This window comes from Bos taurus, chromosome 20, assembly GCF_002263795.3.
Source record: "Bos taurus isolate L1 Dominette 01449 registration number 42190680 breed Hereford chromosome 20, ARS-UCD2.0, whole genome shotgun sequence".
In the NCBI taxonomy this organism is placed as follows: domain Eukaryota; kingdom Metazoa; phylum Chordata; class Mammalia; order Artiodactyla; family Bovidae; genus Bos; species Bos taurus.
The window spans coordinates 469,609-495,907 of record NC_037347.1 but is presented as its reverse complement, the minus strand read 5'-3'; the positions used below and the strand labels follow the sequence as shown (position 1 = coordinate 495,907).

Here is a 26,299-nt window from a genome sequence, read left to right as displayed (position 1 = left end):
GGGCCAGGCTGGGCAGGGGACCCTGATTTGCTGCTCTGCCTCCTAGGGCACTGGGAACCAACCCGCTCCACTGTGACTGCAGCCTCCGTTGGCTGTCAGAGTGGGTGAAAGCTGGGTACAAGGAGCCTGGCATCGCCCGCTGCAGTAGCCCTGAGCCCATGGCTGACCGGCTCCTGCTCACCACGCCCACCCACCGCTTCCAGTGCAAAGGTAGGTGCTGACTCACCCCTCCACCCGTCTCTGCGTGCGCCTCCCCCCGCCCTACCTCCGCAGGGTTTGCTGTGTCTCCAACAGCCCGTCAGAGCTAGGCATCTCAACAAGTGTGACTTCTAAAACCATTGTCCCATTTCTTCCATGGGCCACACAAAGACTCAGATGCTGAAACCAATGTAGACCTGCACCTACGTGTCCATTTGTCCTTCGTTCCCCTGAGTCCCTTGCTGCTGTTTCTATGTATTCCTCGTTGACTTCTTACTCTACCTATTTTTGCATAGCTGGGAAAATCTTTAACCTTAATTTTTAACCTAACATTCTTAGAGCATAAGCATTTTCCCATTTTACTATAGCATACTTTGATCTCATGAGATTTTGATGGACTGCATGGTTATCATAACAAACTACTGCTAGGTTCTTATTCTGTGGCAGGCATTCTGTTAAGCAGTTTTTCATGTATTATTCATTTAATTCTCACTTTCCACGGAGTCATTTAATTCCCCAAAATGAGAAACCTGAGACTTACTGAGGTTAGTTGACTTCTCAAGATTACACAGCTAAGAGAATCCCAGGTCTTTATGATCCCCGAGCGTGGTCTTGATCACCAAGCCGTGCCACGCCACCATAACTCCACAGGAACTTCAGCCAGTTTCTGAGTTTGAACTTTTAGAGTATTTCCCATTTTTTCCCTTACCATGGCTGCATAAAAGTCTGTCTCTCTTTAAAATTACATCCTTAGATAAGATTCAGAGAACAGAAATTACTGAGCCAAAGTATACGATCATTACAAAGGTCTTCACATTTATTGCCAAATTGATTTCCAGAAAGAGTTGTAATCAATTTTCACTCCCAGGAGCATCGTTGGAGTACATTTTTCATCAGACCCTTGCATTATTTTATCTTATTTTGTAATTATTGCTAATTCAACAGGTAAAATATTATATACCTTTATATTTTGCCTTTGGTTATAGGGGGAACTTTTTTTTTTTTTTTCAAAAACTTACTTTCCATTTGTACTACAGATTTGTTTGTTAAAGTCCTTTGCTTATATCCTAAGGTCGCAATGTTTATTTCGATTTACAGATAAACTTTACCTCTAAAACTTCATTATGTCCCTGGAACACACTGTCCCAAGAACAGACAATGTCCCTGTTCTTCAGTGAAGCCAAGATTGAGCCAACTGGCACTGGTTCTGTCAGGCCATTCTGTTCACTCCGCCCACAGATGGTCAGACTCACCCTGGGGTCAATCTCAACCCAGTCTCCAAACTGGTGACTGTCACCCCAGGATAACTGAAAGTCCTGACATGAAACACGGCGTGACTATCCACGCTGGCAGCAGTGGCAGCACAGCCCCTGTTGAAAGCTCTGTGCAGGGACATGGCCTCCCTGCTTCCAGCCCTGATGGCCAAGGAGAACAGGGCATGGTTGAAACTGTCATGGATGCAAAATATACTTGAGCCCAGTTGGCCACCGTCAGCACCGTTGCTGTGTCTTCCAGGGCCATTTCTTACCTCTTCCTGCTGACTCAAGGGCTCTGTAAGGAGGACTTCCTATGTGTGCCTTTGGCCCAGGGTCTGTGCCCTCTTTAGCCTGGCACAGACTATTCCGTGGGGAGAGGTGTTTGGGGAAGGAGGAATGGGAGGTCCCAGTGGAGCCTGGGCCTGGAGCTTCCCGAATATAAAAAGATACACAAGGGGTTTCTAATTATGGTGCATTGTTTGCAGATTAGCACCAAAATCGGATCAGGCTAATTACAGTAATTGATTTGACTGAGAAGTGCTTCTGAATGATGTCCCGCTGTGACTTTTTTCCTCTCTGGACGATGACTGAATTAATGGGACTCTAGCTGGACTGGATGCGCTGGCTGGAGAGGGCCAGCCGCCGTCCGGACAGATGAGGAGAGCCTGTGGCTGACCGAGGAAGGAGCCAGGGCAGAGAAGGGAGGGGTGGCAGTGAGCCTACGGGGCCCGCCCGCCAACTCTCTGTGGTTTGCCACCAGGGCCAGTGGACATCGGCATCGTGGCCAAGTGTGACCCCTGCCTCTCCAGCCCGTGCAAGAACAACGGCACATGCAGCCAGGACCCCGTGGAGGGGCACCGCTGCGCCTGCTCCCACGGCTACAAGGTACGCAGGCCGCCCCCACCTTCCGGCCGCTGGGGGGCGCTGCGCCCCGCTGACCACCCCTTCTCCAAGGGCAGTGCATAAGTCCACTTTACAGCGCACCCCGAAGCCGTGTTGTCAGCAAACCCCGGAACTGGTGGGGCCTTCCCAGTGGTATCATATCCATGCCAATCACAGAGGACCCCACGTCGTCTTTCTTTTTTTTTCCTTCAGTTTTTTTGGATTTTTTTCTCCAAAGTTTAAACTTTTTATTTTGTATAGGGGTATAGCCAATTAACAATGTGATAATTTCAGGTGAGCAGCAAAGGGACTCACCCATACATATACGTGTATCCATTCTCCCCCAAACCCCCCTCCCATCCAGGCTGGTACATAACGGTGAGCAGAGACCCCTGTGCTGTGCAGTGGAGGGCCCCTGTAGTCTTGATCGTGATGCAGGAGGAAATGTAATACCTGTATTTTCTTGCTCGAACGTGGGCAGATTAAGTCTCAAGAGCTAATTTGCCTCCAATGAGAGACATCCCTTGAACCCACCACCATCCTGACTTCCTTACAGGGGGACTCCTGAGTCTCCCCCACCCCTGACCCCTCTCTGCTTTAGCACTGGTTCCAGCTTGAGGAGGTTCAGGGATGGGGATTAACAGGCCTACAGGCTGCCAAGCCAGCCTTCCCTGTTGACAGGCTCAGCTCAGCCAAGCCGGGGATGGACATTCCAGCTCTCCTGTCCTCCCTGGAGACCCAGGCTAATTCCAGAATAACCCTTGCCTCCTTCCTCCTCTCCCTGCCATATCTAGAGCACATTAATCTCTGGAGAAAATGGAAAAGGTCCTACGCACTCCGCTTGGCACTTTATTAATCTTTTCCTCTGTGAGGAAGGATTTATGAATTCTCATTTTACAGACATGGAAACTGAGCCTCAGACTTGTTGAAAGGGCTTGACTCAATGTCCCAAGCTTGTAAGCAGTAGAGTTGGGTTAGGACCCAGGGCTACATGATTCCTGAGCCCGCCCCCTTTCCCCTGGAGGGTTTCCTGGATAACTGAGCCCTTCAGCATACCTCACAGAGGCCAGCAAAGCCATGACTGGGTCCTCTTCCCCACAACACTGCCAGCTTCCCAGATTCCAGCATCCCCGGGCCCCCATCGGAAGGCTCTAGGCGAGCCGAGAGTCTGTAGACGTGCCCAGCCCATCTGATGCCCACACCTGGTCCGAGCTGAGTGGGAGGGAGCTGGCAGCCCTGGTCTTCTGTCCCCACGGGGGTCTGTGGGTGTGGTGACAAGCTTGACAGGCAGACTGGCTCTGGGCAGCAGGCCCCCGGGGTGACTTTCTCTGCTGTATCCATGCCTCCGGTAGACAGTGTCAGAGTGCCATCTATGGGCTTGAGATAAGACAGCCAAAGGATTTCTTTGAAGCTGGGCAGACGGCCCTCCCTGCCCAGGCAGCCAACCCCAGACACACACACACACATACACACATATACAAGGTGATCCCAGACACACACATATGCACATAAGGTGGTCCCAGACACACACACACTTACATACGTGTGCTCAGTCGCCCAGTTGTGCAGCCAACTCCAGGACCTCAAACTCAGGGTGGTCCCAGACTCATGCCCCCCCACACACACATATACATACTTATATACATGTGCTTTGGAGAAGGCAATGGCACCCCACTCCAGTGTTCTTGCCTGGAGAATCCCAGGGACGGAGGAGCCTGATGGGCTGCCATCTAGGGGGTCACACAGAGTCGGACACGACTGAAGTGACTTAGCCGCAGTAGCAGCAGCATACATGTGCTTAGTCACTCAGTCATGTCCAGCTCTTTGTGACCCCATAGACTGTAGCCTGCCGGGCTCCTCTGTCCACTGAATTTTTCAGGCAAGAAGACTGGGGTGGGTTACCATGCCCTCCTCCAAGGGATCTTCCCAACCCAGGGATCAAACCCATGTATCTTATGTCTCCTTCGTTGGCAGGCAGGTTCTTTACCACCGCACCACATATGTATACATATTGTAGGGGAAGACGAGAAGTTAAGCAGACATGCTCCAGAGACCTGGATCCTCAAATTCCCTTATGTTCAGTGGAGAAAACGCAGGCTATGGATTTACACTGCTCAGCAGGTGTGGATCCCGGCTTCGTCATTTCCTAGTTGCGTGGTGATAACCCCAGGCTTCCCATCTGCACACTAGGATAGGACCCGTCCCAAAGTCTTGCTGTGAGAATCAGATGTACAGTAACACACGCAGTGTACCTAGAACAGTACCCAGCATTCAGTAAGTACTCAAGAGCTGATATATGGCTGCCTTTTACCTTCACCCTACATGCCGGTCCCTAATGCCAGGGTGGTGGCTGTCGGGAACAGGTGATTTCACCGAGGATTCTCAGTCTGTGACACTGAACTCCCAAGGAGTGTCTGCTGCTTTCCTAGAGCTGTGACATGTATATTTATACATCCCCCGTTCTGTACATGCATAGTCATCTTTTTAAGCATCGACTATGCACCAAGCACCTGGACCTCATGCATTTATTCCTTCCTCTGCTGTTTATAATCACCTTGTGAGGTGGGTGGTGTCATCCCTATGTTAAAGATAACTACGTCACACTCTTGAGTCTCACTTCCCTCACTTTAAAGTTGGCCTGAGTCTGACAGCACTGGAGCCAGGTTCAAAGCCCCAGGCTTCTTCCCATCACACTTGAGGACAATGTGAAGCTTGCCTGGCCCTCAGTGTCAGAGCAGGGAGTGCACCCCTGGGGTTCCTGCAGGATACTGCTATGTGTTTGGGTTTTGCTTATAAGATCCTGAACATCTTGTCGATTTTGGCAGAATTTGAACAGAGATTTTGATGTTTAGGAAGTTGAAGGGCCCAGGCAGGTATAGAGTACATTGCTGCTGCTACTGCTCATGGTGCTGGTGGTGGTGATGATTCTGGTGATAGCATGATGGTGATGGTGGTGGTGGTAGCCATGACAGTACTGTTAGCAGCTGGCATTTACTGAGTGCTTACTGACTGCTGGCAGCATCCCAAACAAGCTGCATGCATTATCCTGCATCAGTTCAGTTCAGCTCAGTTCAGTCGCTCAGTCGTGTCTGACTCTTTGAGAACCCATGAATCGCAGCACGCCAGGCTTCCCTGTCCATCACCAACTCCCGGAGTTCACTCAAACTCATGTCCATAGAGTTGGTGATGTCATCCAGCCATCTCATCCTCTGTCGTCCCCTTCTCCTCCTGCCCCCAATCCCTCCCAGCATCAGAGTCTTTTCCAATGAGTCAGCTCTTCGCATGAGGTGGCCAAAGTACTGGAGTTTCAACTTCAGCATCATTCCTTCCAAAGAAAGCCCAGGGCTGATCTCCTTCAGAATGGACTAGTTGGATCTCCTTGCAGTCCAAGGGACTCTCAAGAATCTTCTCCAACACCACAGTTCAAAAGCATCAATTCTTCGGTGCTCAGCCTTCTTCACAGTCCAACTCTCACATCCATACATGACCACAGGAAAAACCATAGCCTTGACTAGACGGACCTTTGTTGGCAAAGTAATGTCTCTGCTTTTGAATATGCTATCTAGGTTGGTCATAACTTTTCCTTCTAAGGAGTAAGCATTTTTTGATTTGCATAATCCTCATTAAAGCCTTAGGAAGCCAGTCCTAAAGTGACCCTCATTTTACAGTTGAGGAAACAGGACACAGGAGGTGAGCAAGCCAGGATTCAAAGCTCAAAGTCAACTGGTTCCAGAATCCGTGCCCTCTGCCAGTGCATTCACTGTCCATTGGCAAGCACCATGACAGCAGGGGCTGCAGATGAGGGTCCCTGGCCATTTATAACCTGCCTAAATCTCCAGGACAGGGAGATACACAGGGTGGTGGTAAAAAGAACCCACTGGGACCCTCTGGAGCCTGCCTCTACCTGACATGACCTTGGACAGCTCTGGTTCTCCTCCCCGCCCATTTCAGGCTCCTCAACAGTGAAATGCAGCAGACTGAACCAGAGGGGTCCCTTAATCGCATACTGATCACACTCTTTTTGGTTACGCCTGTCCTTTCTGCCAGTAGAGTGATTGGCACAGTAATTCTGGGTGAATTGCTAAGATGACAACAGTTACCAGACAGCTGCAAAACGCAGCTCAAAGTTCAAGCATTTATCTAGCTGTTCCCAGAGATCTCCATGTTTCCAGTGACTAGTGAGTGACCTTGAGAAGCCACAGTATTATAGAAATAGCGTGGCAGCCACTGCTGAATGTTTAGTAGCAGCTACTGTACATCTGTTATAATGCCAGGTCCCTGAGAAGCAATTGAAGTACATTATCTCACTTAATACTCCTCCAAAAGAAGGACGATCTCTTTTGATAGATGAGGAAACCGAGGTTTCAGAAAAATTGAAAAACATACCCAAGCTCACACACCCCGGGGGCACATTCACTAAACCCAGAACCCAGCTCTCTCTTGCTGCAGAGACTATCCTAAGCCCTCCACTAGTAACTGACTGTCTGTAGCCCCACTTTTATCACCTGTAAATGGGAATAACCATACTGATTGCAGAGCTGTTGTAAGGATTAAAAGGGGCCACACGTGTCTTGGCCTCCCTCAGTACCAGCATTCAGTAGACACTTAACAAAGCGTAACTCTTACCATGATTCTAAGATTTGAGAACATAAAATTGAAAATTTGGCTGATTTTTTGCAGCCATTTAGCTTCACGCACATATGTCCAGTGTCTCAGAACAGTGCTTCTCACACTTTAAGGTGTGCAGGAACTACCTGCAGACCTTGTTAAAGTGCAGGCTCTGGTTCATTAGATCTGAGACTGGGTCTGAGGTTGTGCATGTCTAACAAGCTTCCCGGGGCCACCAGGCTGGTAGTCCAAGGACCACACTTGGAGCAGCAAGGTCTTAGAGCCACCCTGCTGGCCCCGTCTCAGAAACAGGATCCCAGTGGGGTTAGCTGTTTCCAAGGTCCTGTAAAGGAACCTAGAAGGCCTGGCCAAGTCCCAGTCCCCCCTCTGCCACACACACACGCCGTAGGGAGGGGGTCACAGGAGACAACCAAGGAGCATTACAGATCTAGTGGGTTGAGCAAAATGAGGCTCAAGAGCGTGGAACGACGCTAACTGGCCAGGTGCTAACAATGGTGATTGTTTCTGAAGAGCCTGTGAATGACAGAAAGCCCCACCTCTAGGCCCAGGCACCACATTACCGAATGCAGGCTCTGCTTCCTGGATTCTGGTGCCTTGTGGCATCTGGGGCTAGAGGAGACACCACCTCCACCCCTGCCCGCACCCCAGGGGAGGAATCCCCCGGGGAGCCCCGGGTACTTGCAAGTCCCCAGAGCAAAGACACTGGCCCAGGCAGGGAGCAGGGAGGCCGCGCCTTGACCTGCTCAGGGTTCTCGTGTCCTGCACTCCAGGCCCATTTATCCACCGACACACAGACGCAGACACACATACAACACATACCTGGACTATTTCGCTGCTGTTGCTGTTCAGGCGCTAGGTGGTGTCCTACCCTTTGCGACCCCAGGGACTGCAGCTCTCCAGGCTCCTCTGTACATGGGATTCTCCAGGCAAGAATGCTGGAGTGGGGTGCCATTCCCCTCTCCAGGGGATCTTCCCAGCCCAGGGAGTGAACTCAGGTCTCCTGCATGGCAGGTGGATTCTTTACCATCTGACTCACCAGGGAGACCCAAAAATCTATCTCAGACCCCCATAATCATCATGATCTGTATCTGAATAGCTCTTATTTATGGAGCTACGTTACCTGCCAGGGTCAGGCGCGTTAGATGAGTGTGATTTCTAATCATTTGTTAAATCCATACAATAGGTATTATTACTGCCATTTTACAGATAATGAAAACAAGTCTCAGAGAGAACTGGTAATTTCCTCAATTTAGCAGCAGCAGCCAGACCAGCATGTGCGCTCAGATCTGTGTACCTGCGGAGCCTGTGCTTTGAGAGAGGCAGAGTAAGCGCCCAGCAAGCAGTTCCCAAAATTGGCTTTGGACTGGATGTCTGGGTTCAGTTGTGCTGGTTCCACATACTGCTGTGCGATGGTGGACATATTGCCTCACTTTCCAAGTCCATCTTCCCTCTCAGTAAGAATGAGGGTAATAACAACCACACCCATATGGTAGGGGTGTTATGAACATTATACACCATTGTGAATGTGAAACTCAGCATGAGTCCTGGAACAGAAACCGTACTCTGAATATGGGAGTGAGAATGAGCACTGCAGTTTCCATCGACACACGGGCTTGCCAAAAGGGATCTCATGTTGCTCTGGTTTAGGATAAGCCCAGATTGCACCCCAGATCTCCTCCCCTCCGAGAAACCTCTGAAGGGCCCTTTAACTGTGCCAGGCTCGAAAAGCAGCGGACAGACGCAGCCCTGCCTTCCAGCTTCTGGAGGCGGGACCTGAGGCTGCAGCGCTGAGGCAGTGGGAGAAGGCAGAGCACAGCAGGATCCAGCCAGGAAGCCCAGTGCCTCTCTCGTTGCGGGCGCAGGCAGCAGTGGCAGAGCGGGAAGGAGGGTTTTCTCGGGCAGATGGCGAGCAGGTGGTGTGGCGGTGGGAGGGCGCCCATGATGGCCCCGCGCCCACACTGAGCCCACAGACCAGAAGCAAACACAGCAGGCCTCCCCCCCAGGATCACGCAGGTCGTCCAGGGAACTGGCTGCAAAAACCTGGGTGCAGTGCTGGTCTGTCGGTGCCACGGGAGAAGCTGGTGGCAGAGGGCCAAGCCGGGGGCAACTCCCTGGGACGGAGGCCTGGCTCTGCGGTGCCTTGCCCTCACTGTCCTCCTCCTTGGCATGCTCCCCCCACCTGCACACAGTGGGCACCTTCTTAGCTCACATCCCCTTCAGGGTGCCTGGTACAAAGGAATCCCACTCTGCCCCAAATTTCTCTCACAGGGGGTCTCGGGGTAGCCTACCATCAGGACCACCCGCAGAACTTAAGAGCAAATAGCAACACCCATGCTCACGTCTGGACCAATCAGAGACAAGCTTGTCACTTTTGGGGGCCAAGGTCTGCACTTCAGCCATAGTCTACCCTCCAAGTTATAGATTACAGTTATGCCTCAGTGAGGTTAGTGGTAATATCACCTACTGGCATTTATAGAGTGCCTACTATGTGCTAGATGTGTTATGTAATATTTTAAGGACTTCCTTATGGAAAGATCTAGTCAACTCTGGTAACAGCTCTATGAGGTAGGCGTGTAGAAGTTAAAAAGCGAATACAAAGTAAAGGTCAGCCAACTAGGAAGAGGTGAAGCTGGGAGGTGAACCAGCTCTTCCTGGCTCCAGAGCCCCTGCTCTCGGCCTGTGGGTTAGGACGGTGGGGAGGGGCTGAAGTCTGGGCAATAGTGAGGCTGGGGGCCGCGGTCCTGAGCTCGGCGCTCCTCCCCGCGCCACGCACCATGGAGCGACCCAAGGCAGGGCCTCCCTTGGGCTTTCCCCAGGGCACACAGCCAGCTCGCTGGTCCCAGAGCCCCAGGCGACCTCCCCCGCCCTCATCCCAGAGGGAGCTGGGAGCCCACAGGGCCTCCTCTTCACGGCGGCCGTGGAGAGCCTCCCTCACCATGTGCTTCTCTCTTTCTCCTCAGGGCAGAGACTGCACCGTGCCCATGAACACCTGCATTCAGAACCCCTGTCTGCACGGAGGCACCTGCCACCTGAGCGAGACCCACAAGGGTGGGTTCAGGTAACAGCTTGCCCTGGGCCTCCCTCCTCAGTCTGCCCCGCGACTCTGCGGCAGGCGGAGGAAACCCGGCTCCACGCCTCCTGCAGCCGCACTCCACCCAGCCCTCGATATGAAGGACTTTAAGGCTTTGCCTTCCCTATAAGGCAGCTACTGCTATCCCTCTTGTACAGATAAGGAAGTTAGGGCATCAAAGGGATAAATTGTTCGTCTGCAGTTACACAGAAAGTGTTCAGACTGGCATCTGAATTCAGGGAGTCTGTCTCCAGAGCCAGGAGGTCTCCAAGGGAAGCTACAGTTGCTGGCTGAAGTCGGAGCAGGATAGGATAATCAATAGCTCAAAAAACCTGCCAGCCTGGAAATTCTACTATTCTTTCCTGTGTTGATTACATGTTCATATGTGCCGGGCACTTAACTCTAAATCTCATTTAAATCCTCCCAAGGACCGTATCCAGTACAGGTAGTTCCTATCCACGTTTAATAGATGGGGAAACTGAGGCACGGAGATTGATTTGCTCCGAGTCACATATCCTGACACTCATTCCTGAGTCTTCCAACCCTGCCTGTTTCCTCTCTGGCATTAAGAGCTCAGGAAGAAAAAAGGTAAAAGCCACTTAGATATTTTTCTCATCCCTGTCTTTGGAGCTGGCCCTCTGGGCCTCTGCCAAACCTCTGGCCCCTTCCTGCTTCCCACCCACCCCTTGCTGCCTGCTGATGCCGTTTCCTGGGCCCTACCCTGGCAAGAGCAGATCGGGGGAGTGGGCCCATGGGGCACCCCCAAAGAGCCAGGGGGCCAGGCAGCAAAGGAAGGGGCACTGGGTGCCATGCTGTGTGAGGAGGTCGGAGCACTCAGGGCACAAACAATGAACAACCACAGGCCCCCTGGCTGGGTTACTATGTGGTCTGTGAAAGAAATTCAGCTTCTGGGCTCCAGGTTCTCCCTGGGGAAGACAGCCGCCCACATAGCCATCTGCCAAGTCAGCCCCATCAAACTCAACTCTGGAAAAGCGAAATTCAAGGCAGAGCTCATCTTCCTGCCTGCAGTGGGCCAAACTCTCCCCCACTGAGAGTGGACGTGAGGAGAAGCCACCCAGAGCTCGCGCAGCAGTGGCCACGTGGCCTCAGTCAGGAAGCACTCCTCCAGGCCTGGGGAGCCTGGCCCCATCCCCACCCGCAGCCCCGGGACCCACGTCGTCGTCCGCAAGAGGCAGGGGCACCCCTGCAGGTGTCACTGCCCTCTTTGCAGGGATGCGGAAGGTCTGTCTGCACTCTCCATCACCGAGGAAATCCAAATGAACTGGATTGTTTAGTACTTAATTTTCAAGGAAAACAGCCCAGACCTACAGGATTTGGAAAATGGGATGCAGGGCTCAGGCAATGAGGCCCTCATCCTGGGATGGCATAGCTTGTGTGGGATCCCCCACCTCACCCCACCACCCAGGGCAGCACCTGGTAGGCTGGCACAGGGAGGGCCCCTGTCGGGTGGCTTTGCTCCCGTGTCCCTCTATTCAGTGACCTAGAGTTGCCATAACAGAGGACCACAGGCTCAAGGGCCTGGAACCAAAGAATGGCTTCTCACACGGCTCAGGCAGTAGGGGCACACCCCCCTGAAACCCGGCGGGGGCTCCTCTCTCGCCTTCTAGCTGCTGATGGTTGCTGGCAGTTTCTGGTGTTTCTTGACCTGCAGCTGTGTCACTCTAGTCTCTGCCTTCAGCTGCATACACAGCCTTCTCCCTGGGTCTGTGTCCACATGACCGGCTTCTTATAAGGACACCAGTCATGTGAGATTAGGCACCCACGCCACTCCAATGTCAATTCATCTTCAGTTAGCTCATGACAGCTGCAATGACTCTGTTTCCCAATGAGGTCACATTCCGAGGCTCGGGGGAGGGGGGTTAGGATGTCAACATATCTTTTTGAGGGGACACAATTCAATCCATGACGCCTCTGACTAGTCAGAATTCTGGAAGCATCACCTACCTCTTAATCCAGATGCTTCTCCAGTCTTGACGCTTTGACTGTCTGCTCACAAAACAGGCAAAGGCTGGCAGGGTTGGCTGGACAGGCGTGACTTGCTGTCTGTCCACACAGCTAACACATTGCTCTTGAGATATCTTTGACATCCCCTCCTCCTTCCTCCCCCCACCTCCCACCAGGTTTCCGGTGAGGACAAAAGAGACTTTAACCTCGTTTCCACCCTTGGTCCAGTCCATGAGCAACCTCCGCTCCCTGGACCAGCCCCTTCTTACCCCACTTTCACGCAGTCCTAAGAGTCCTAAGTGCTCTCCGGGGAGAGTCAGAGGAAAATAACTCATATCAGGAAAATAGACAACGCTATGGTTTAAGATCTTTGGAAACCCGCCCCCGTGTGGCTCTGAAGAAATTACCTTCTTCATGAATGCCCGGGGTCCCGAAGAGAAAGAAGAAGAGGAAGAAAAAAGAAAGGAGTTAGAGTCATTTATTTTGCTCCATGAAGAGTTGAAGAGCTCAGACCCAAGAATCCTTCTGCCTGCCTTTTGTAGAAAATGTGACCCACTTTTCAGGTCATAGAAAAAAGGATGTTAATTTGGATTCTAAGGGAATTCCCTGGTGGTCCAGTGACTAAGACTTGGGCTTTCATTGCCATGGACCTGGGTTCGATCCCTGGTCAGGGAACTAAGAGCCCACAAGCCACATGGTGCAGGGAAAAAACAACAACAACAAAAATAAGACCACAAAAATCCACTTTCTATTAGTTTAGTTTCAAATGGAGAGAGGCCTGGGATTCTTGGTCTGAGCTGGAACACAGGACCCTGGTCTCTGATGAGGGGGGTGGCCCACAGGAAGAGTGAGATTCCTGCATCGTTCATTTAATTTCATTTAATCAGACTCTCATCTTCCACCTGCACCCTCTCAACTCCCCTCGCCCCTTGTCATCTGCCCAGCCTTCATCAATACTGACTGATTTTTTTTCTGACTTATTATCGGGCAGTGCAGCCTGACCCTGGGGCTGTGGCCAAGGCCAGGCAGAGGAGAGGGAATGAGGTTTATATCCAAGAGGTTTAACACTGCAGGGACACGTTAAGGAATTGTGTCATGCTGGTCTATGGTGTTTTTAACCAGAAAGCGTTGGCAGGAAAGGTGTCCTCCCACCCGACTCCCTCATCTTCCAGAAGCAGGAGGGGGCTCAGAAGTAGCAGGGATGTATGAGAAGGAGCAGTGTCCCTGAGGGAAGGTTAAGGAGGTGTGTGGTTTTGTCTAGAACAAAATCTAGCTGACATGCTTTCTGTGTTGTGTACCCGTGTAAGTGTTTCCTTGTATAATCTCATTTAATGCCTACAACCACCCTGGAGGTAGGTAGTACCACCAGTCAACAGATGATGAAACAGATACGAAATTTAACCCAGGAAACCTGGTTGCAAAGCCTGATCTTGGCCACCAAGTCCTGCTCCTGCTCCGGATTAAAAAGCTGCCCTTGAGTCACAAAAAAAAGTACAGAGTTTGTTACGCTGTTTCTCTCTCTGTCTACAAAAGAGACTAGGCATAGAACATAGCTGAAGGGTCGCTTAGAAGACAAGAGTTAAAGCTCTACCACTGCCAGCTGGGGGGGCCCTGAAGGAGGCATTGCCGTAGGATTGCCCCCAGCAAGGCAGCCACCCAGGGCCAGGAGAGACTGGAGGCAGGGGGCTATCAGAAATGCCCCTAAGGCTCCTAAAGGTCTTCCTGCTCAGAACTCCAGGCCTTGTGTGCCCCAAGAACGGCCTCGGACTCCCAGCCAGAGGGGAAACCTGACTGACTGTATTTCCCACCCCCGCCTTCCCCTCTGCCGCTCCCTGACCCTTGACCCCACCCACGCATCCCCAAAGCTGCTCCTGCCCTCTGGGCTTCGAGGGGCAGCGGTGTGAGATCAACCCAGACGACTGCGAGGACAACGACTGCGAGAACAACGCCACCTGCGTGGACGGGGTCAACAACTACGTGTGTGTGTGCCCGCCAAACTACACGGGTGAGCCCCCGACGCCCAGGGGCGGGCTGCCGTGCGGGCCTGCGTGGGCGTGGCGTGAGTCCCCGACGCCCAGGGGCGGGCTGCGTGCGGGGCCCTGGGTGGGCTTGGCGTGAGCCCCCGACGCCCAGGGGCGGGCTGCCGTGCGGGCCTGCGTGGGCTTGGCGTGAGTCCCTGACGCCCAGGGGCGGGCTGCCGTGCGGGGCCTGGGTGTTCCCGCCGCCCAGGAGCGGGCTACCTTGCGGGGCCTGAGTGTTCTCGACGCCCGGGGGCAGGCTGCCATGCGGGGCCTGGGTGGGCTTGGCGTGAGTCCCTGACACCCAGGGGCGGGCTGCCATGCGGGGCCTGGGTGTTCTCGACGCCCGGGGGCAGGCTGCCATGCGGGGCCTGGGTGGGCTTGGCGTGAGTCCCTGACACCCAGGGGCAGGCTGCCGTGCGGGGCCTGGGTGTTCCCGACGCCCAGGGGCGGGCTGCCGTGCGGGGCCTGGGTGTTCCCGACGCGCAGGGGCGGGCTGCCGTGCGGGGCCTGGGTGTTCCCGACGCCCAGGGGCGGGCTGCCGTGCGAGGCCTGGGTGGGCTTGGCGTGCATTAGAGGAGACCACTGTGTGGTCGGCCAAGTCTGACTCTGCAGACCCCACAGACTGTAGCCTGCCAGCTTCTGTCCGTGGGACTCTCCAGGCAAGAATACTGGAGTGGGTGGCCATTTCCTCCTCCAGGGATCTGCCCCACCCAGGGATCAAACCGGCGTCTCTTGCGTCTCCTGCATTGGCCAGCAGGTTCTTTACCACTGCACCCCCTGGGAAGCCCACCACTTTCTAGGCTTCTTCCAAAAACTCCATCTTCTTTCCCCTCTGGACAAAGACTTGAATCCAAAAAAAAAAAACCCCATAATATGCCCTGAGGGGCTTCCCAAAGACCCTCTCCCTTAGTTTGTCTACCCCTCCCCCACCCACCCCCACAAATCACTCACTCCTCCCCACTTTGATCAGGTCCCCGGCTTTCAGCTCTCTGTTCATTTAGTTCATGTTCATCCCCTCCTTCCGGAGCCCTGGGCTCCCCAGTGGTGTCTGAGGCCAACTGAGAGGTACTTGCCTTGCGCTCATGCTTCATTCAGGTCTGAACTGATGGTGGGAGAATGGACAGGGGGTTGGGGAGGTTGCCGAGCAAACACTTACGAAGGCAGTTTCCTGCCTGCTCTTCCATTGACCAGGATGCAGTTCTGACTCTTTGTACTTTGTTCCTGAGAATGGGACATCGAGGTTTTGTCTGTGCCAGAAAATGTCGGAAGTGTCCCACAGAGAATACACTTCTCTCAGTGTCACAGACAGAGAAGAAGCAGAAGAGGCTGAGAAGGCACACAGGCACCCTCTGTGGTCTCGAGAGGCTGGGGACACGGTGAAGGCAGGGTGGGGTCCGCTTGCCCCCACCACAGCAGAGAGCCAACTCTGGGGCTGTGTCTGCCATGCTTTTCCACCTAGCCACCCTCGGACCCTCCTTCACCCTGCCCCACGCCTCTCTGGCTGCAAGCTTGTTTCTCTCCATCACTCTCCACGTGGCCTGACTGGGTGGAATGCAAGGAAGTTATCAGTGGTGTGTCTTCCAGGAACCTGACCCCTGCAGGCCTGTCTGACCTCCCACATTCTGCTTTCTGGTGGTGTGAGTTTTCCAGGGCTTATCGGCAGGCCTTATATCTTTGGGTATTTATGACCTGTTTGGCATTTTTCTGGCCCTGTGAATTTCAAAGGGGATGTAGCCAGAGACCAGAACTTCAAATTCTTTCCATATTTTCTTCTCTGAGAAAACCCACGGGGCTTACTTATCTGTAACAGGTGGACTGCACTGCTAAGCCCTGGCTGCCCCTCCAGGAAACCCCTGAGTTTCCACCAGGTTTTCCCATCATCTCGCTGACAGCTGTGTGTTATAATTGCCTGGTTATTTGTAGATCCGCTCCCCCAACCCAACATGCACACGCCACGGGGGAGGTTGGGACTGGATCACTGCGGTGTCCCTGGCCCCTGGCAGAGTGCTACCACACAGGAGGGGCTCCATAAATGAGTGTAGAATGAAAGACAGATAAGCACAGCCCACAGTCAGGGGTGGGCTTCCCAGTGGCTCAGGCAGCAAAGAATCCGCCCGCAGTGCGGGAGACCTGGATTCAGCCCCCCAGTTGGGAAGATCCCCTGGAGAAGGAAACAGCTACCCACTCCAGTATTCTGGCCTGGAGAATTCCATGGGCTGAATAGTCCATGGGGTTGCAAAGAATCAGACACAACTGAGCGACTTTCACCAAGTCAGGGGTGATTTCGGCTACTGCAGCCCCTGGATAATCAAGTGAAACAGCCAAATGGCAAAGCTCTAACAGTGCCCAAGAGAGGTCCTGGGGTCTTCTTGTGGTCAGTGCCAGGGAAATTGAGACAGAGGTGCAGAAGAAAGGAGATGCCTAGAGAATAAATGGCAGGCTCCTGACCAGGGACTGGATGAACCTGACCTTCTAGCCGGGGCATCCCCCTGTCTCCTCCCTGACGCCTGGGCTCTCTACCCGCCCCACCAGGTGAGCTGTGCGACGAGGTCATTGACCACTGTGTGCCGGGGATGAACCTCTGTCAGCATGAGGCCAAGTGCATCTCCCTGGACAGAGGATTCAGGTGAGGCTCATTCATGACTGGCACCAGGTCCCGAGGATTTGGCTCCAATAACCTGGGTTTGCGGCAGAAGCTCTGGGGTTCTTTCCATATTTTTTTTTCACTCTCTCTTTTTCTGTTAGTTTGCTAGCATGTGCTTTTCTGTACCTCTGACTAGTCACGGTCTAATTCTCTCCTTGTCCGTGTCTTTCTCTATGAGTCTCTGTGTCTGCCCTCCCTGTTCTCTCCTCTCTTGAGAGAGCAAGCAAGCCCCTTTCTCTGACCCCTCCCTAGTCTTCCTTCTCTTTCCTCCCTCCCTCCCTCTCAGCACGTGTTTTCTTTTTCTTTTTCCTGTTAGAACACTTGAGTTTTATGCATTTATTTATTTTAATGCCAAAAGCGGCTAATTAACAGCGTTGTGATAGTCTCAGGTGAACAGTGAGGGGCTCAGTCATACATGCACGTGTATCCATTCTCCCAGATCCCCTCCCGTCCAGGCTGACCTAACAGTGAGCAGAGCGCCATGTGGTCTGCAGCAGTCCTTGTTGGTTATCCTTTGTAAATATAGCCTGTGTATTCCCAAAGTCCTGTCCCTTCCCCGTGACAACCACGAGCTCGTTTTCTAAGTCTGAGAGTCTCTGTTTTATAAGTTCATTTGTATCATTTCTTTTTAGATTCCACATATGACAGATGGCACATGATATTTATCCTTCTCTGTCTGACTCACTTCGCTCAGTGTGGCATTCTCTACGTCTACCCATGTTGCTGCAAATAGCCTTATGTCATTCTTTTTAACAGCTGAATAATACCCCCATGGTATATGTAACACGTCTTCTTTATCCATTCCTCTGCCGGTGGACTTTTAGCTTGTTTCCATGTCTTGGCTGTTGTAAACAGTGCTGCAGTCAGCATTGGGCTTCATGTATCTTTTAGGGCCAGTTCTCTGGATATATGCCCAGGAGTGGGATTTCAGGTTCATATGGTAGCTCTATTTTTAATTTTTTACGGAACCTTCATACTGTTCTCTGTAGTGGCTGTACCAATCTACATTCCGGCTAACATTGCAAGAGGGTTCCCTTCTCTCCTCATCACCTTCAGCAGTTATTGTTTGTGGATTTTTTGATGCTAGCCATTCTGACTGGTGTGAGGTGGTATCTCATTATGGTTTTGATTTGCGTTCCTCTAATAACTAGTGATGTTGAACATCTTTTCATGTGCCTATGGACACATGTGTCCTCTTTAGAGAAATGTCTGTTCAGGTCTTCTGCCCGTTTTTTGAGTGGATTGTTTTGTTTTGATGCTATTGAGTATCATAAGCTGTTTGTAAATTTTAGAGACCAGTCCCTTATCAGTCACATCATTTGCAAGTATTTTCTCCCAATCTGTGCGTTGTCTTTTTGTTTTGTTTATTGTTTCATTTTCTGTACAAAAGCTTTTGAGGTTAAGTAGGTCCCATTTATTATTTTTGCTTTTATTTCCATTATTCTGGGAAATGAATTGAAAACGACGTTGCTGTCACCACATCTTTTCTTTCCAGAGCTAGTGCAGTGGAGCCACCCCACAGAGGAAGCAGAGGCCAGAGGGCATCTGGTGCCACTCCCCAGATGCAGCCCGCCCTGCCCCCTGGCTCCAGCAAGTCCGCCAGCTTGTGTGCCTGCGCGTGGTGGGGGTGGGCAGGGAGGAGGCAGGCTGTGGGCTCTGACGGGCCCGGCGACGTGGCCGCTGGGGCGGCGTCTCGGGGGAGCAGGGGCACGCTCGGGCTGTTCTAAGGGAACACAAGAGGCTGCCTCAGGAGGAGACAGCAGCTCTAGAGCCTGCAGACCGAAGGGCGCCCCTGGGAACTCCTGGGCACTGTCCCCACCTCCTCCCTCCACACTCCTTTGTGAAAGTGTGCCGTTGCCTCTTCTGGAGAAGATCCCGAGGCCTTCAGGTCTTGGGATTTTCTGATATTGGGAGGGACACCTCAGAACCCTTTGGTCAAGAGCACTGTCCTATCCCTGACCACGCACCTGCCTCCCCTCCTTCTGGTAGGCTCTGTCTGCACTGAGTGGGGAAAGTGGGGTCCTCTGACACCAAGGAATCAGGGTTGGGGGATCTGACAGAGACCAGAGCAGCTGTGGGGGAACCCCAGACAAGCCCTCAGCAAAGACAACCAATGTGACCCTCACAGCCACATGCAGAGATAAGGGATATGGGTCTAGAGCTCGGTGCCTGTGCTCACGAGCCTTGAAAGAGAATTCTGCCCAGCCTGTCCCCAGTGGCATCCCCAGCCGCTTCACAACACAAGCTCAGACTGTGGTCTAGATGTCCCCAGGAGCTGTCACCACTCAGAGTCTGTTCAGCTCTCAGTCACGTGGCAGAGAGTTCTCAGACCTGGGGGTGTTGAGACTCTGATTCTGTACTACAAGCTCAGGACTTCATGCAAACCCATGATCTTAGAAAGCCCCCGACATCATGAGATCACAGGGTCTTAGAACTGTGGACTCTTAGATTCATGGATTCTCCAAAACTTGAACTTGTAAACTCTTGGAATCCTAGAATGTAATAACGATGGGTTCCAGTTGCTGTCCTCCCGCCAATGCACCACAGTCCCCAAATCCTCATTGCAGTGAGGGTGCTGGATAGTGTAGGAGGTTTCTTATTTCCTCCATCTGAGGCTCTTGCCATGGACCTGGGGGAGGGAAATTTGACACCACACAGAGGTTTAGAAAAGAAGGAATTCCTGGGGCCCTAGTTTCGGGCCCTGGGTGCTGCTGGCATTCTGAGGAGGGGGAAGAACCTCCTGGAGTAGAGAGGGAAGCCCTCTACTCTAGGAGGTGAGACTGGAGGTGACCACCAAAGGATGGGTGGCATTGGGATGGGCTGAGAGAAGCAGGGCCCTGCAGGCGGGGCAGAGTCTATGTACGTAAGGGTGACTGAGGGCCATGAGCAGGCCTGCTTGAGTTTTCCTTTTCTATCTGGACATATGAAGCCTAGAGCCCGTGACCAGGAAAATGTTAAGAGGAGTGCAGGGCTCTGGCCTCAGAGGGAGCAGAGGAAGCTGAGGCCCTTCAGGTTTGCCTTGCCGGCTGTGTCCCCTCGAGATGTGCCAATACGTTCTGGGGTAACCAGTTACCTAAGCGTGAGGAAGAGCGAGCGATGCCTCTGCCGCCTGGCCCTGCTTCTCCCACTCCAGGATCGGACCTCAGACCAGGGCTGCTCTTTAACTGAGGGGCGAGCAAAGGGCTGGGAGGAGAGGCTTAAAGCACAGACTTGAACCCAAAGCTGCGGCGGCTGGACTGACAGGCAGAGTGCTTTGCGTATGCCTAGGAAGGGGTAGTGGTGGTCGCTGAGCTAGGAAGACTGGGTAGAATATCCATGGACGGAAGGACATCAGTGGTGTTCCCAGCCAAGTGGACAACAGGCTCAGAGGAGGCCTGCTTGGATGAGCACAGCGAGCATGGAGGCTGGTCAGAAGTGGTCCAGGGTGCTGGGCTGGGGCTGGGGTGCTAGGGAGTTAGGACCACAGATCTTGATTCTCTGCTCCCTGTCCCTGGAAACTCTGTCTACTGTAACCAAGACCTCCTTGAGTTCAAGGACAAAATAGAATAGAAAGAAACCAGTCTAGCTTTCAAAATCTTGAGATAATATATTTATGCACAGTGTCTCTTAGAATCTTGATGAAGTCTACAGGCCAACTCAATAATGTTGATTTTTTTTTAATTAAGATGCATTTAAATCAAAAGCCCCTTCTCCCAGTGCAACATTTTTCACTTTATCCCACAATCCCCCCCCCACCCCCCACCATCACCATAATGACTCACATCCCCAGGTGGGCCACAGGGACACTAACAAAAGAGATGCGCAGTCCCTGCAGCCTTTGCCCAAGTTTGAAGGTGTTTATCCTTGGGGATTTCCTTGTATGCTGTTCTAATGAGGCCTCAACTCAACAAAGCAGATAGGACTATCAGTATCTGTGACGTGAACGCTGAAATAATATACTGAAGGCCTGAAAGTAACTGCCACTACACCCTGAAAGCGACAGAACCAGAAACAGAGATGGCGGTGGCCAGCACTCCCTCTGTGTCAGGCACTGGGTATGACCACGTTTGACACTCAGCACCCTTAGGATGTAGAAACTGTTACCACTTTCTGTGTGGGCTGAAGCACAGCGAGGTGGAGCAAGCGGCCGACACGTGTGCGTGGAAGGGGATGAGAGCTGACCCAGGTCTGACTGATTCCTCAGCTCAGTCTGGAGACTTCTGATGTCCTGAAACCAAGGATGTCACTTGGTTACTCCTCTATGTCCAGAATCAGTAGGTTAAATGCGTATCAAAATGGCATAAACCTTATGCTTTAGAAAAAAAAGGCAAGACATTTGAAAACACGGAATGTGGGGTATACCACCAGTTGCTTGTCTTTAGCCGATAAAGAAATGTTGTAGGGATCCTTGCCATTAGAGATGAGGTCCATGAACCAGCAGCGTCAGCATCCCATGGGAGCTTATTGGGAATGCTCATTCCCAGGCCCCACCCAGACTCCCTGAATCAGAAGCTCTACTTTTACAAGACTCTGGGGGTTTTGTTTAGGAAGCACATGTGTAGAGAGGGCTGTAGCATTGGAAAGAAAAGAAGGCCATAAACACATCTGCCTCCAGACCTCTACTGCTTCATCTGCAAGGGAGCATGGCTTCCCTCATTCCTCCTAAAGACTTCAGCAGCCCTGAACTCCGTGCTTACCAGGCTGGGTTTGCCCCTATTAGTAGTGAGTAGCTAGTGTTGCCTCGGAGAAGCTCATACAGCTTGAGTTGCTCTGCAGGTACTTAGAATTCAGGAGACACAGGCACATATACCTACCAGGGCCAGGTTTAACCCTCGCAGAGGCCTGGCCTGCAGTATATGCAGCATGCACTCCCACAAAGTCATCCGCAGGATGACGCTTTCAAAGACTAGGATGAGGTGGGGGCAAAGGTGTGAAAGTTTGCACTTGCTGGTGCAGCAGTAGGTCACGTGTTTCAAATGTATCCATCATATAAGTAAAGGTGAACAGGTCAGATCTTAGAGATGTCACAGCTTTTGGGCGCAGGCCCAGTAAATCCTCAAATTCTAGAACTTGCTGGCCTCCAGGGACACCCAGGTCCCCTGAGTATCGTACCATACCACGAATCCACAGCACGCAGCAACCCCAGCAGCATCAGGATCTACTTGCGATTCCAGCCCACTTCTCTCCATCCTAGAGCGGGTGGAGCAAGGAGAGTGGGGAGGGAGGACCATTCCTCTGTCCTGATGCTTCCCCCGTCGGGCTCCTTCATCATGTAAGTGTTCCAAGGTCTCACTTCCTACCTCACCACCTATTGCACACCTTCCTCTGTACCAGCTTCCTCCTCTGACTTGCACAGGCTGTGTTTATTTTTCATAGTCTGCCCAGTAAAATTCAGCCAGGGACCCCAGAGAGGTGTGCAGGCTGAAGGCCCTGCAGGAGGGAGAGGAGCTAGGAAGGATCTGTGTTCGTAAGTGCCTGTGTGTGTGCTTGAGCCCCTGTGAGTAAGGTGGTACCTGTGGTCTGTTTCTTGCTGGGACTTTGACACATTGTCACCTCAGACAGAGGAGCCCAGAGACGCATGTTTCTGGCCCATGTTCAGGGAGGCTGGCCATAGCAGCTGCCTCTGGCCAGGTTGAAGCCTGGGCCTGCAGGGACACCATGGAGCTGCCGACACCGTGCTCCTCTGGGAGAGGCGGGGCAGGCCCGCAAGGCCTGGGTTGAACCACAGCTCCATACTCTCCCCTGGAGACCAGAGGCATCTATCGAAAGCAAAGGGATTCACCCTTCTCTCTGGTTTTTTTTTTTTTTCCAGCTTAGTGTTGTTTTTTCTTTCCTTTCTTTCTTTGTTTCTTTTTTTTTTTTTTTTTTTTGAGTATAATTGCTTTACAATGTGTTAGTTTCTGCTTTCACTTTCCTCCCTCCTACCCCACCCAGTCCCACCCACCTGAGCCATCACAGAGTACCAGGCTGAGCTCCCTGTGCTGCACCCCAGCTCCCCGCTAGCATCTGTCTCACACAAGGTAGCGCATATATGTCAGTGCTTCTTTCCCCCACTGTGTCCACACGTCTGTTCTCACGTCTGCGCCTTTATTCTGGCCCTTTTCTAGATTCAAATAAGTTCATCTTCACCCCTTTTCTAGATTCCACATGTACACATTAATACATAATATTTGGTTTTCTCCTTCTACTTCACTCTTTATGACAGACTCTAGGTCCATTCACATCTCTCCAAATGACCCAATTTCGTTCCTTTTCATGGCTGAGTAACGTTTCATTGCATATCTGTACCACATCTTCTTTATCTATCCCAGTTCTTATATCAGCCTGAATCTCTGGGGGAGAAAATGAATAAACAATAGAGAAGAATCAAAGGCAGTGCCGAGAGCATCATTTCTTCACCATCCTTATCAGCTCCTTCTGCATATCACGCTGTTTATTCAGTGTGGATCTAGTGCCCCGCACAGAGTGGATCACTTAGTTTCTTAAGCCGCTGTAAGAGGTGAAGGTACTGATCGTCAGCCACATTTATGGGTGGAGACACTGAAACAGGCACCTAGTAGCAGACACATGGAGAAGAGCATCTGACACACGTATGCATAGACGAAACATCGTTATGCTGGGGGGCCTCGGGGAAGTCCAGTCCGCTCTCCCAGAGCCCAGGTCTCCTCCTGATCCTGGAGGGGACAGACCCTCCCTCACCGGGTGCTGAGAGACCTCAGCAAGGTGCTCTGTGAGAGGTGCTCGACGGAGGGCTAGGCTGAATACCAGTTCTACGTAGACAGTGGCAGATCCGAGCCAAAACCTGTCTGACCACAACGTGAGCCCCCCAGCCAGCTGCTGACAAGGTTTTGACTGGGATCTACCACTGTCTTCATGGAACTAGTTTCTAAGGTGCCTGTGTAAACCAGGCGGACACCGACTCGCAGGCTGTGGCCGGGCTTTGGGGAGCTCGCGGGGGCTGAGGGGCCTTGAGGACACAGGGAGATACAGGAGAGGCTGCCTGGAAGCTGGCCGGGCCTGGAGCAGCCTCGCTCTGACGTGTTGCAGGTGCGAATGCCCCCCTGGCTACAGCGGGAAGCTCTGCGAGGTGGACGATGATGACTGCGCCGCCCACCGGTGCCGCCATGGGGCCCAGTGTGTGGACGCGGTCAATGGCTACACGTGCATCTGCCCCCAGGGCTTCAGGTAGGGCTGAGGGGCTGCCGGGCAGGCGGCAGAGGGTGGGGGTTGGGGGGCCCAGGCGACCCTAGCCCTTCATCTCCATGGTGTCTTTATTTCCCAAACCTTCCTCACACCCCCAAGTCCCAGAGCAGACATTGTTAACCCCATGTTGTAGATGGAAAAAGGAGGTACCCAGGGCAACCCTGTGGCAGCTGGACTTAGAGTCAAACTTGGGCACGATGCCATGTAACGAAAGATGATACCATTTTGGAGCCCAGCTTGCACGGTGGAGGTAGCCATATGGCCACACTGGCAGGATCTTCTCTCTAAGCTGGAGAATAAACCATTATGGATTCCCTAGTGGCAGGAAAATGGAGGTGGATGGGAGGATTTTGGGGAGTCCCTGAAGCCGGGTGAGAAAAGGGAGACAGGAGGCGCTGGCCAGGTGGTCAGATGTCTGTGGGGTGTATGGACGCAGTGTATGGGTGGCAGCTCCAGCTCTGACCAGAAGGGAAGGGCACAGGGGGTCCCGGAGGGGAGGCCAGGGACTGCAGTCAAAGGGATCAGCCTGGGGGATGTGTTCTGTATACATGTCAGGTCTCATGGAAGCATAGAGCCAACTGTGCAGATGAGCCCTGGTCATGGACTGAGAACATGAGCCTGGAGGGAACCATGAGTTCTCAAGGCAGTTGGTTCCAAAGGCTGACTGAGGCCCTTTGCAAGCGAGGCTTATGAAAATATAAATTTCAGGGCCCCACCTCAGGGCTATGAAATGAGAATCAGGGGTGGGGAGAAGGAGCTGGAAACCCACACTTTAAAAAAAAAATGTTTTTAATTGTGGCAAAATGCACATAACACAAAATGTACCATCTTGAGCGTTTTTAAATGTACAGTGAGTACATTGATTGCTGTGCGGCTATCACCACCGTCCGTCTCCAGAAATCTTTTTATTTCACCAACTGAAACTGTACCTCCCAATTCCTCCTTCTCTAGCCCCAGCAGTCACCACTCTACTTTCTGTTTCCCTGAGTTTGACCCCTCTGAGTACCTCATTCATATGGAATCAGTACCTCCATTCATATGGAATCAGACAGCGTTTGTCTCGTTATAACTGCTGCTTTGGCTCAATGTCATCTCAAGGTCCATCCGTATTGTCACATACTTCAGAATGCCCTTCCTTTTCAAGGCTGAATAGTGTTGCATAGTGTGCACATGCCATGCTGCTTATCCGCTCATTCATGGCTCGAAGAGAGTCTGCACCGTTAGCAAATGTATCGCAGGTGATTCTGATGACACAGAAACTGAGGACCTGCACTCTAGTCCAACCGCATTATTTTAAAAGTGGGAAATCTGTGGCTTAGAGAAGGCACCGGCCTCCCCCCATCTCTGGCAGGGCTGGAACCAGTCCCCATTCCCTTTCACGCCACCCTCTCCCCAGGCAGCTCTTTGGCCTCAATGACCTGGCGTCTCCTCTCACCTTCCCCTGTCCTCTCTCCCCACCGTCCTCTCTGCCCTCCCAGTGGGCTCCACTGTGAGCACCCCCCACCCATGGTCCTGCTGCAGACCAGCCCCTGTGACCAGTACGAGTGCCAGAATGGGGCCCAGTGCATTGTGGTGCAGCAGGAGCCCACCTGCCGCTGCCCCCCCGGCTTCGCCGGCCCGAGGTGCGAGAAGCTCATCACCGTCAACTTCGTGGGCAAGGACTCCTACGTGGAGCTGGCCTCAGCCAAGGTCCGGCCCCAGGCCAACATCTCTCTGCAGGTGCGCCCCGCCCGACTCAGCCTGGAAGGACCCTGACCTGCCGCTAAGCTCTGACTGTTCTGGAAACAGCTGGGGTGGGGGGTACTGGCCAACTCCATGGCTTCTACAGACAGCTCCTGACTCCTCTAGGGAACAGTCATTCAACTACTATGTGCCAAGCAGGCAGTGGGGATTCAGTGGGGGATAAGACAGCCAAGCCCCTTGCCCAGGGCAGGAGAACAAGAAAATTGTCAATGATAACCCTTGGTGATGTGGGAGCACGCAGGTGGGGCTGTGATCCCAGCCTGCCTGGAAGAATCAGGGAAGGCTTCCCAGAGGCAGTGATAACTAAGCTGAGGTCTGAAGGATGAGTAGGAGTTGGCATGGAGAAGGGTGGAAGGGCTGATGGTGCAGGGTGAAGAGGGGTGCATTCGAGCCTGGGAGATCAGCATGTGCAAAGGCCCAGAGGCAGGAGTGAGCAGGGCATCTTTCAGGGAGCAGGAAACTGTTCAGTGTGAACCAGGTTCTTTTCCAACTAACTTCTGTCAGGCTCCTTAACCTGTGGATCTGAGTAGTTCTTCCAAACCACATTTCCAGATGCTGTCAGTGCTGTTGGGGGCGGAGGGGGAGGCAAGGGATATGGTATAGAGAGACCCAGATGGCACTCGTGGTAAAGAACTCACCTGCCAACGCAGGAAATGTAAGAGATGTGGGTTTGATCCCTCAGTTGGGAAGATCCCCTGGAGAAGAGGGG

At 52.6% G+C, this 26,299-nt stretch overlaps 1 protein-coding gene across 4 annotated transcripts in view; it reads left to right on the top strand.

Moving 5' to 3' along the window:
- SLIT3 (slit guidance ligand 3) overlaps positions 1-26,299 on the top strand; it is a 758,707-nt gene that overhangs the window by 705,768 nt on the left and 26,640 nt on the right. For all 4 annotated transcript variants that reach the window (XM_059878791.1, XM_024981391.2, XM_059878790.1 and 1 more), the window contains 7 exons: positions 47-210; positions 2,215-2,339; positions 9,926-10,023; positions 13,866-14,005; positions 16,554-16,647; positions 23,692-23,829; positions 25,326-25,566. In XM_059878791.1, coding sequence (XP_059734774.1) covers positions 47-210; positions 2,215-2,339; positions 9,926-10,023; positions 13,866-14,005; positions 16,554-16,647; positions 23,692-23,829; positions 25,326-25,566 — 1,000 coding nt within the window. The remainder of the gene's footprint in view (positions 1-46; positions 211-2,214; positions 2,340-9,925; positions 10,024-13,865; positions 14,006-16,553; positions 16,648-23,691; positions 23,830-25,325; positions 25,567-26,299) is intronic.